The following is a 12,148-nucleotide window of genomic DNA, read 5'->3' as shown; positions in this document are numbered from 1 at the left end:
AGTATGAGAATCAAAACAAGAAGGCAGAATGTCTTTTTGTTTAAAGATACCTTTCTCACTATATTCTATTAGCCCGGGAACTCAAACGGCAATGTGTAAATTAGCTGACTCAAATATTCTCCCACTCTATAGAAGTCCTCGATGCAAATACTGACTTTGGTATCACAAATAAAATTCTGGAGTGGACGAGCTTGGGTGTATGAACTCCAACGATAATAAGCATCTCAACTGTGTTTTATCTCTCTGTTAAGATGCGAGGAAGCCCAGGTGTGGAGGGCTTGCAGCTCAGAGCTTCTCTCCTACCATCACTGAGTGTGAGTAAGAAGAGAAAGAAGATGGCCTGGCGGATGCAGATTTCGTGGTCTGAGGGAGCCTTGTAAATGCAATGAAAGATGACTCCATGGTGACGGTTCAACCTGACCACTATGATGTGGTGGGACAGTGAGCGCCCTAGTAAGTGCCAGTGTGGGCAGATGTCACTCAGCATCTGTACTTTCCCTCCCAAACCTTTGCTTTCTATATCTCTAATGCCTGAATGGAAACCATTGTAATATGACTGAGGCCAAGTTCCTGTCCTCAGTATAGAAGCAACTCAACTGTTTGCCTTTGCAGATTTACATCCATTTTAGACATAAGATTTCATCCAATATTATCCTTTGTTGGATGTTAACTATGCTTCAGGCTAAAAAATTTTTCAGTGAACCATTTTCAAAATCATACTGTTCTTACTCAACCAAATAAATGCTGATAGTATGCAAAGTGCATACTATCTGAGGCCACAAGTTCTGTCCAGGCTGGGAGTTTCTAATTTGTGATAACGTGACTAATCCAATAATGGTTCATGCAAAAGCATCAACTGTAATTATCTCATCATTTTTCTGGAAATGAGTTTCTCAATTTCCCCACAGAAAATGGCTCACTAACCTAGTTCAAAAACTTCCCATTTTCTGACAGGACTCATAAAGTCTGACTCGTGTTTCTTTTCTTGACTCAGGATTAGAAATGAGTGTGTTTCCTGCTTGTTAACAGATCTGCGAATACCTACAGCTAATTTTTCAAGTATACAGAACAAATATTTATAACTCCTACGTGCTATTGCACCAAGGTGAAGTCCTTTGTAAAATGCTCTAGCACCACCCAGTGGTTACCAACAGGAACGGAGTACAGATACTGCAGATAATGTCCTGAGCTACACTGAAAATGTCAGCCCAGTTCTCTCTTGTTCTAGCAGCTGCTGTGGTGAATATTGCAAAGCCAAGGGGTTTCACAGCCGCATCTGGACTTCACTTCCCCTCAGGGAACCACACATCTCCTAGAACTGCTACCTTGGGTTACTGGAGGAGAATTGTCTACCCTTCATCCCCACAAATGAAAAGTTCCGAGACGCACAGGGCTCCTCGAGGACCATGGAGAGATGAAGGGTAGAAGCCAACTCCATAGTGCCTGGTCGGCACATTTGATAATATTTCCCTCCTTCTCCATGGAATTAATTCCAAAGTAAACTGTGTGTCCATATTCCTGGGGCTCAACTTTTGCAGGCACCACATCTTTAGTCAGGTGTTGGCTTGTTGGATTTGAGCCCTTCTCTACACCCAGTCAGGTGGCCTTGGTTTAGTCACCTCCCAAGCAACACCCCTTAACCATGGTGAGAACTGAGGATGTTAAAAATAGAATATTCACCACACCAACAGTTTCTGAGCCCCTTCCATGTTCTATGCACTGGTGAAAGCGCTGGCCACAGAGCAGTGAAAAGGAAAGACAGTTCCTGCCAATTGGGGGTGAAAAAGCAGTCAAACAAACCACAAATGGATGAATGAGTAATATGAGATCATGTGTGAACACGGGATCTGTGATCAGAAGAAAGAGTCAAAAGAGGCTGTTGGTATCCAGGGACATTATGCTAAATGACAAAGCTCTCCCAGGGACATCGTGTTAAGTGACAAAGACAAGCATGGAAAAGTATATATAGCGAGTGGAAGCAAAAAGAAACTGCGCACATAGGAGAGCATAAAATAGTAGTCATAACAACAGGTGATAGTGGCCCTGATCACTGTACACCGTGTACAGGCATTGACGCCATTATCACACTGAACCCGGTAAACATCGGTGGTATATGCTGAGCTTGAAACTAAAATAATTAGAGTGAAGCGGCGGTATGTCTTCGGTTTCTGCTCCGGCTGTGTCCTTCCCAGGGTGCCCGAGGGAGGAGATGTGAAAGTTCCCCACAGGCACCAACTTCAAACGGAACCCAGCTGATGAAACAAAACCACTCATCCGACAATTATTCACGAATGAGAAAAAGTTAAGATACCCCCAAACATGAAAGGTGGTTGGTTCTTCCATACTAAATAAAAAGTTCAGTTGAAATGGCTCTATCTTAAATTCATTTTTAACTATCTTCTTGGTCTTTAATTATTTGCCAAGCACAGCATTTTTTTATGTTAGTAGTTTGTGCACACTTTGAAGTGCTTTTTTGATGTTAGAAGAAGCCAAGCCTACCAAGTTTCCTCCTCCTCTTCTGAAGGAATATGCAGGGCCCGCTTCCCCATGAAGCATTCACTTCCAAATATAACTTTTGCAGATGGACACATAGTGAAATCAAGTGGTCACACAGGTCTGTCATTTGACCCTTTGCACATCTCTTTATCCTGAGCATGGGCCCTTTTGCCAGTTTGTTTGCAACTGACGTCATAGACTCACAGGCTTGGGCGGGGGTGGCAAAGTTCAGACACTCGAAGCCTGCACTGCCGCTAAGAGGAGTAAGGGTTTCCCAAACTCACAGATTCAAGTTGGCACCAACAGATAGATCTCATTGATCAGGACAGCACAGTCTACAGCTCAATTTAGCACAAACATCCTGAATTAGAAACTCTCACCAAACAGAAGCCAGTTTCTACCAATAAGCATGGGTTTGGAGGCTCACTGGGTTCCATGGCCTCAGCTGATCTACAAAGTGGCTGGTGTGTATGCTGAGAGGCTAAGAGCATGTCCACCAACCCCATCACAGCTCCTGCTCTGCTGGAGCGGAGACATGACAGTTACTTTAATGAAAGAAACAAACGGCCAAATGAAATAACTCGCTAGTGGACAGTAGAAAAATTCCTCTAACACATACACATCAAACACACACACACACACACACACACACACACACACACACACAGAGTATGTGCTGGTTTACATACACAGAACAAAGCATGCTGCATTTTAATTATTGGTTCAATAGTGATCATTATGAACAATGCAGAACACCATCAAGCAGTCAGTGTCCTTAGAAACTAAATCTAAATTGGGTAGGATACCAGAGTACTGCCCTAGAAGAGGAGGGGCTTGATCTTGCTCTTCTGTTGGGGAATGTTGGACTTGCTAGAAGCTATCCAGACATGGTGATCTCCAATAGAACCAAACACAGGCCCTGGGGACACTGACTGACATCTCACAGGACCAAACTCAGGCCCTGGGGACACTGCCTGACATCTCACAGGACCAAACATAGCCCTTCCAGACACTAACTGACATCTCATAGGACCTAACACAGGCTCTGGAGACACTGACTGACATCTGCTTACCATGAGAAAAACAAAGGAAAACCAAGAAATCAAATGTCTCTTTAAAGCCAAAGTGCAGTTATGTATATATTTCTTAACTATTGGCTTCCTTCTATTTAGTAAAAAAAAAAAATGCCCCTTCTTCCTTGGTTATGGATTCCAATTTGCTCCAGGAAGTATGAGCGTTGTCCCTAAAAATTAAAAGCTAAACAAACCCTGGCTTTTCAACCTCAAGAGCCTATTAGATGATCCAATTATGCTCACTAAGAACAAACAAATATCTGAGGGAAAGCTCTTGCTTTCCTCATTTAGAAAGACAATTTAGAAAGGTCCTTTCCCCTTCTTTCTTCCCTGACTCTCCTCTCCATTCCTCCTGTTTTGGAAGAAACATGATGAAACTATAGAAACGATCATGTATCCAAGAGGCAACACACTGACAAAGTAACCAAATAAAAGTGGAGTTGGTGTTGATATGGACTGCTGACCATAAGTCACCATGTATTCACTCCCAGATGCGTTGTTTGAGAAAACTAAACTAATGCAGGTGTTTAAGCCACTGTTGTGTTGAAGGATCAAAAATTAAAATTAGTAAAAGTTTAAAAACTTGGGCCCTGAAAAGGGAACTTCTAATGACCGGGAATGCCATGGTTGGGGCCTGGGCCCTGCTCTCAGAGAAGGGGAGGTGACCTTCTACCACTTGGGTCAAAATTCCTATGTCTGCTAATTGCTGGTCATAAGCTTGTAAAGATTCCACAGCCCAGGGGATAACTCACAGACACTGTGACCCCGTAATCCTGCAACCCTTTGCCCTGTCTTATCTTACTCAAATGTATCTTGCTTAAAATACATAGTTACTCCTTTACTCTGTAATTTGTATGACCTTAAGTAGTCATGGAAACTCTGAAATTTGTGGCCTTCAACTTTATGGTCTGCCCTTTTAAAAGCTTCTCTTTTTGGGTGGTTGGCACCTCATGTCCCTGCCATGGAGTGAGATCCAAGCTGGCCAACTTGAACAATAAAAAAGAAACCTTTTGTGTTTGCATTGGAATTGTTGGCTCCTTGGGTTGGTCTCTTGGGCTCTGTGAACCTGGCACAACAGTGTGAGCACTGTTATGATCAACCCTTTTCCTAAGCTATGCACTCCTTGAGCACCTGCCCCAGGTGGACAAGAGGACAGGGAAGGGTCAGGGTGTTAATAGAGTAGAGTGACTCCAGTAGGATTGCAAGTAGCTCACTCATATGCACAGAATGCCGACCAATAACTCTCTGTCACATCACCCTCACCTTCTCGGTCATTCACACATACATTTTCTGTGGACAGTTCCTTCTTTGGTGAAATGTACAGAAATGGAGTGGTTAGAAATGTTCCCAAGTAAGAGTAGAACAATGCAAAGGCCAAGAGAGGGATTATGTGAAAACTGCTCCTTGAGTGCAGACTGATCTTTTAAACTGAGAACTTTTAGATGGTTTCCTCAGAGGTGGGCCCAAGCCTCCCTTGTCACCAACTGCTCTTCCCACCACAACCAGGGGCTGCAGGTATTTTAGGAGACTTTAAAAAAGACACTCCACAGAAGGACCCAAGAACCACTGGAATGAGACCTCGAACATAAAAAGTAGAACATTTAAAAAATACTCCTTTAGTAACTATTTTTCATGCTCTTGTGTTTATTCTAAAACAAACAATCTCCAGTACGCTGAAAAGAAAAATGAAGAGCACTGGGGCAAACAAAAGAGGAGAAAAGTGGGTGTGCTCAATCGATATGCCGTCTTCCCTAGAAGAGGAGCTGGGCGCAGGGTCAATGGTATTTTATAGACTAGAGTGCCCTTGTACTCAAATTCACACCCTGATGTCCTAAACCCAAGCGTGACTGTATTTGTATAGGGTCTTTAAGGAGGGGCTTACAGTTAAATGAGAGTCACCCTAGTCTAACTGAGCTGGCTTTCTTATACAAGAAAACACCCCAGGGGGCAGGGAGAGGGAGGGGGAGGCACAGGAGCAGAAGCGAGGTCATGTGAGGACACAAGAAGACCATGTCTGCAAGCAAGGAAGAGGCTTTGCCAGGACCCACCCCCACCAGCATGGCCTTGGAATGCTGTCCTCCAATACTGTGAAGATTTCCTTCCTGCGGTTCAAGCCAGCCAGGCACAGTCTTGGGGCACAGCAGTCCAGGCTGACCAGAGAACCTCCAGGGGTGGTGCACTGCAGGGTGTGTGACTCATGGAGCGCAGCCCATCTCTCCCTGCTGGAGAGCGCCACCCAACGGACCCCCTTCGTATTCATCTACTCAATAAACTTTTACACTTTGCCTATTTTGTGGATTGAAAACCAAGTTAGAAATTAAGTCTAATTGCAATTTAGAGTAAGGGGTCTTCTCTTTAGGAAGAGGTGGGAATTTCATAATATTTTTGATTTCTAAAGGGAGCCAAGACCTTAAACATGGAGTTCACCTGAATGAGCTAAGACCCTGAACCTGGAGAAGGAAAGAGAGGGGATCTGGGAGGAGTTGGGAGAGGGAAATGAATATGATCAAATATTTTGTTTGAAATTCTCGGAGAATAAATGAAAGCATCACTAAAATAAAAAGTGAAGAAGAAAAAGCAGCTCCTTCTTGCCTTTAGTTAGTACGGATTTTGAACCTCTGCTGCTGATGTGACTGTTGATGACTGAAGAGCCAGGGGAGGAGTGAATGGACAGACTTGGTGTGTGTGCTGGCTCTTCAGTCGTCAACAGCACGGAGAATATGGAGCGATTAATGGGAACTGCAGCTCGACGTGCAGAGTGAAAATAGCTTATGGGTGTGGGAGGGAGGGTGGAGAGATGACTTAGTAGCTAAGAGCGCTTGTTGCTCTTAACAGCAAAGGTACACATCCAGGTGAGAGAATGAGGCTGCTGAGCAGCAAGCCCAAAGGTGAGGCAGGAGTTTTCTCAACCCCTGGCTTTGTTCTGCAGCATTTAATACCTCCAGAGTCATGGAGAACCAAGGACGCGGACGGACTTCCCCTCTGAACTTGCACCTTCCCCAAAGTGGTAGGAACAGCTTGCTGTACTGGGGTAGCCTCATCCCTTCATAGTTTCACTATTCAAATATTTGCCAAAATGACAAAACCAGACTCCATAGCTTCCACGTGCGGGGATGAACCTTGGCTCTGGAGATAGGGCCCTGCATGGCCAGGGAGGGAAACATGCATGCGTCTGGCCTGACTATGAAGACAGTATAGTAAAGTGGCTTGATAGAGGCCCCCTGCTAGACGTAGAAATCCCTGGTATGGTGACCTGCCTTCACTTGGCATGCTAACAGAGGCTTGCTCAGGGCTGCCTGGTGTGCTACCAAGCACTGCTTAGGAAACAGCCCAGTGGCAATGGAGGGAGGCTGGCAACAGCCCCTAGAAATGGGCAGAGCCCTCGATGCCCAAGCAACATGAACACTCAAAGGAGGAGCGCTGATTTCTCTACATAATTAAGAGTTCTTGAAGATGGCGAGGACTCACTTGCTTGCTTATTCTAGTGTTGGTTTTAAATGTATTTCCTGTGACACCTGGCACACCACCTGGCGTCCTTATCAAATAGAAGGCAAATTCCTGGGCCCCATCTGAAGTGCTCTGAATCGGCATCAGTGGAGAAAGGATGTGCATTTTCAGCATCCTGAAGCAACGCTGATGCAGCATAATGAACGCCTGAGGCTCACTGCTTTAAAGAGAGAGTTCAGTGCACAGGGATCCCTTTCACTTCAGTTGTACATGTTTCCACAGCATTCTGAAGAAAACCTCTTGTGTAAACATCCTTTTCAAGCCCCGGTCATGAGCTTACTTTGTTCAGAGAAATGAACTGAGACAGGGCAGAGCGCGTGATAGGCACTTCCTATCAACTGATCCATTTATTCACAAGATGCAAGTGCTGGGCCCTGGGTGCCTTCCATGGAAGTATCTCCCTGTCTGCAAAGCTGAAGGAGAAACTTTCTGGAATACTCCTTACCTGTGAAGAGGGCATGGTAGTGGAGGCCCTTCTCCTTGTCCTGGTGGGAGCAGACATCAAACAAGTAGGCTTTGATAGGCCCATCAATGAAGTCAGCAGAAAAATCGAAGAGAACCACACCTATCATGGTGATAGTTACGGCCCACACCAACTTCCTCCTTGGGTTTGCAACCAAAGCTGAAACAGAAACAGACATCGGTCATCTAAAGCATCATTAGAACAACCCACATATTTTTATTTCACTTAACCTGCCATCAAATCATCCCTTTTCGGTTATGTGGTTTTGTTTTTACATCTTAAAAATGGTGCATTTTTTCATGTTTAAGAAAGTATGCAACCTGAATGCCCAGAAAAGACAAATCTATAGGCAGAAAGTAAATTAGTGATTTCCTAGTATCTGGTGCCTAGGAGGAAGCAGGGAGTGACTTCCAGTGGGAAGTGGGTTTTTTGGGGAGGGACATGAAAATATCCCTTAAGTCCACAGTGGTGATGGTTGCTCCATCTTGTGACTATTCTTAAAAGCACTGGGTTATATATACCTTATCTGAGTACTCTGGGATTTTAATGGCATCTCTGTATATTAGAAATAACAATGATGTGAAATAAACCAGCTATGGTCACTCTGTGAGGCCCCCCTTTTAGTACATGCAGACCCACTGTTGCACAGAGGTGCCGCAACACAGGGCTTCTCAAACTCTGGAGTGCCTGACTGCCATCTGAACGCTTTGTCAAAACACAGATGGCTGGCCCCATTTCCCAAGACTCTGGGTTGGCAGGTCTAAGGTGGGGAGTATGACCATTTGTAGCCTCTTGATAGCCCCTCTATAGCTGCTTGATATACAGTTTTGAATGACCCAGGAAAATGAGATCATCCTCAACCAACTCTCCCCAGATCCTTCAGTTGGTTAAGAAAGCCACTGCAGTATACTTAACACTTAAGTGGGATCCATTCTATCCATATGCTCATTCACCAAATCTGCCAAGAGGGATATACTGTTGTGTCCCTTGCTAATGTTTTGTTAACCTAAAGATAGTGTAGTGTGCAATATAAAAACTTATTTGAAACATTCCAGGATAAAAGTAAGTGAATAATAAATTTACCCTCTCTTTCTTATGTCCAGTACCTATCTTAAATTCCCTAGTCATATCCTACATTTCCATATTTCTACATCCTTTTAAATTAGCGGTTCACAACCTGTGGGGCACGACCCTTTTGGGGAGATCACATGTCAGATATTCTGCATGTCAGACATTCACATTGTGATTCATAACTGTAGCAAAATTACATTTATTAAAATAGCAATGAAATAATTTTATGGTTGTGGTTTCAGCACAACGTGAGGAACTGTGTTTAAGGATCACAGCATTAGGAAGGTTGGGAACCACTGTTCTAAACATATGCAAATATTACCTGCTTATCTCACATCACAACCACTCAATCTACTGGCATAAATGGTCTAAAAATATGTGCCTCTTCATGATCTCTCTTTCAGTGTACTGCCCCAAGCACTTAGGAATTAGGAGCTGGTCTGTCACTAGAAATATTGCTCTGAGACCAAATTTGTTTCCCAGAATTCACAATACAAAGATGTCTCCAGAGCTGACAGTCCTGTGCCCTGTAGCAACGTTACACACCATTATTAACCCTTATTTGTACACAGCAGGTGGTTTGTTACAAATGCTTATAGCTGGATAATTTGACAAAGTATTCCATGAGGCATAATATGTTCAAAAAGCCTTCATGTGGAAAAAAAGTAAGAGTATTTAATTTGGCAAAATGGATAAAAATTCAATCCATTTAAAAATCTTGTGATAAAAAAGACAACTTTGTGATGTTTCTAGAAGCAAAGGCTCCTCAACCACAGGTTTGGGGGATCATTCAAAGGCAAAGGAAGTGTTCTGCTACTGCACGCAAGGAGAGACCATTGATTGTAGCCAGTCTCTGACAGGCATTTAAAAGAGATACTAATGACATTTTACCCTACCAGTTAACTATTAGGCCAGTGCACTCCACTTACCTGATACAACAGCATCTCCATTGAGGTACAGGGCCATCCCCAAGAGCATCATGATGCCCAGTGCCAGGATGTAGGGTCTCCGGCGGCCCCACCTGGCCCTGCAGTGATCACTGACTGATCCCACCACAGGCTGCAGCAGGAATCCCAAGATGGGGCTGAGGAGCCACACCATGCTGTACAAACTCTTGGGCAGACCCAAGCTGAGTAGAACTGGAGTCACATAAGCTGCCTCCACTGCCAGGCAAAATTCTCGGCCAAACATGGCCATGCTGTGCATGATGAGTCTCCCCGTGGATCTCTTGGGCTGCTCCACGGGACCAAAGGGGCAATCCTCCGATAGTGACTGATAGGTATGGGTGTCAGCCGGCCCATTGCTGCCACTCATGACCACAGAGAGAATAACCTTCCTGAGTGGTCCTCAGGTCTGTGCTCCAAACTGCATCTGACATGGACCCTGTCTGAGCAGAGATGGGCAGGCTGGAGGAGGGGCTGGAATTCTTTCATGCCTCCAAGATCACAAGTTATGATGAGAAGCAAAGGGGGTGTTGGCACTTGGAAGCGTGACAGAGATTAGCTGTTGTGAGCCCTCTGGCTCCTTGGAATGCTGCTGTTTCTCTAAAGACCCGCCCCCCCACAACTGTACACATTGCTTCCACAGTTTTCAAATCATAGTCTGCTATAGAAAGACTAAATAAAAATGTAAATAACCTAATAATTTCTATAGGTCTGGATATTCTCTTTTCCTGAACTTACATTTTCTACACACAGATGAAAAGACAAATTAGCTAGATTTAAAACAGCATGGGGAGGAGGGTCTCTCACTCTTCACCCAAATCATTAACTGCACATAATGCCTGAACTGTTCTCACATTGTACTCAGTACATTTTCAAATGAGATAGTTCAGGGTTTGTTATATCCTTAATTATACCCTTTGATTAGCCTTGATCTTCAGGAGAGATCAGGTTGATTTATGGCATCCCCAGTATGTAGGTTGCCTGGTCTCCCAAAATATTTGCTAATACATACAAGTTGAATGAATGAAATATGTAGAGTCTATGTTTGGTGCCAGTCACTGCCTACTTTGCCTAGATCTTACAGGACTACATTTCCCAGGCTCCCTTGTTCTCTGGCTTCTAGGTATATTTCATCAACAGCAAGTATTGGTGAAAAGCCAGGAAGGAAGAGAAAACAAATAAAACACAGTTTTCTTCATCCCCAGGTATTGTTTGCATTGACTGCATGTTCACTGTGAACCTACCTTCTATCAGCTACAATGGACTGCTGGGTTTCCTTAACTCCCCATAGCTAATCTGCAGCCCTAGGTGTGACCCTGGCTTCTTGATTCTGCTCATGTCTGAACAGCCTCACTATCTCTGCTCTTTATGGCCAATGTAATCCTCTAATTAAATTTACTGTTTGAAACACTTCAAGTGTTTAACTTCAACACATTTTCCTTACTGGACCTAATAAAAATCATTGGTAGTGCCGGGCAAAGGTGGCGCACGCCTTTAATCCCAGCACTAGGGAGGCAGAGGCAGGCGGATCTCTGTGAGTTCGAGGCCAGCTTGGTCTACAGAGCGAGTTCCAGGAGAGCCTCCAAAACAATACAGAGAAATCCTGTCTCGAAAAACCAAAAAAAAAAATCATTGGTAGGAAAACTATCTCAGAAGTTGTTAAAAACGATTCGAGAACAAGGTATGGAGTCCGAATCTTAGAAGTTTCAATTCTTGGTATGCCTCCTCTATGCACTTCCCTAGGCAGATCCTAATTTGATGTTTCTCAAACTGTGTGCCAAGGTACCCAGATATTGCACGGAACTCACTGGCGTTATCCCAGAACATTTAAATTTTGAAATCAAGTCAACAGTGCAACTCAACATTTTGGCAGCAAAGTTGAGGTAACTCAAACTTTCAAGGTAAGATTGCACAATAATCCCTTTAGTTTCATTTCTGTGAAGATGGGTTTCCAGGTTGCCCAGTCACTGTGATTCCAGGAAAGGGGAAGCCATGTAGTAACAGGCACATGTATCCTGCTAGTAAGTTACTCACTTGTAATAATGTTTTTCAAACAGATGGTGAGTTCTTAGGGTATGGCATTTAAGTTCCTTGGACTTGATTCCCTAGAGCTGGAATGATTGGGGTTTGTTTGTTGTTTGGTTGGTTGGTTAAGGAGTACCACACAGGTTTCTAGGACATTAGTAAGTGAACTAAGATGGTTAAGGACTTTTGCATATGTTTTTGTCATCTGAAAAACAAGGAAAGCTGCTCTCCTGATTCCCTTGGGACTACGGAAGAACAGCTGACATGCTGTATATGACAGCTCTTGTTGTCGTCTGTCTACCCAACATCCGTTCTCCATTTTGATGGAACTTAGGTTAGATTCTGGAACCCACATGTCCCCCTCATACCTAAGTGTGTCAGGAAGGTAAGGTCATGGATGCTCCATGACCTTGTTATCAAAGGATTCTCTTACTGTGTCTATCAAACATTGGTGTAAGAATGGCACTGATTTCATTGGTCCCGGGACAAAGGACAAGGTTACTTAAGGCTTCCTGGGACCTTTTCTACAAGGATGTCACTATGTGTAGATCCAGAATTTACTACCAGTC

The 12,148-nt window shown here is 44.0% G+C and overlaps 1 protein-coding gene across 1 annotated transcript in view; it reads right to left on the bottom strand.

Moving 5' to 3' along the window:
* Window positions 1–10,024, bottom strand: part of Slc45a2 (solute carrier family 45 member 2) — a 28,775-nt gene extending 18,751 nt beyond the window's left edge. The window contains exons 1-2 of the mRNA XM_005078012.4: window positions 9,540–10,024; window positions 7,522–7,698 (exon numbers count right to left, since the gene is read on the bottom strand). Of these exons, the coding sequence (XP_005078069.1) occupies window positions 7,522–7,698; window positions 9,540–9,924 (562 nt within the window). The 5' untranslated portion in view covers window positions 9,925–10,024. The remainder of the gene's footprint in view (window positions 1–7,521; window positions 7,699–9,539) is intronic.
* Between the last annotated feature and the right edge of the window lie 2,124 nt (window positions 10,025–12,148).

This window comes from Mesocricetus auratus, unplaced genomic scaffold (genome assembly GCF_017639785.1).
Source record: "Mesocricetus auratus isolate SY011 unplaced genomic scaffold, BCM_Maur_2.0 Super-Scaffold_100015, whole genome shotgun sequence".
Lineage (NCBI taxonomy): Eukaryota > Metazoa > Chordata > Mammalia > Rodentia > Cricetidae > Mesocricetus > Mesocricetus auratus.
This window is presented reverse-complemented; position numbering and strand designations above follow the sequence as displayed.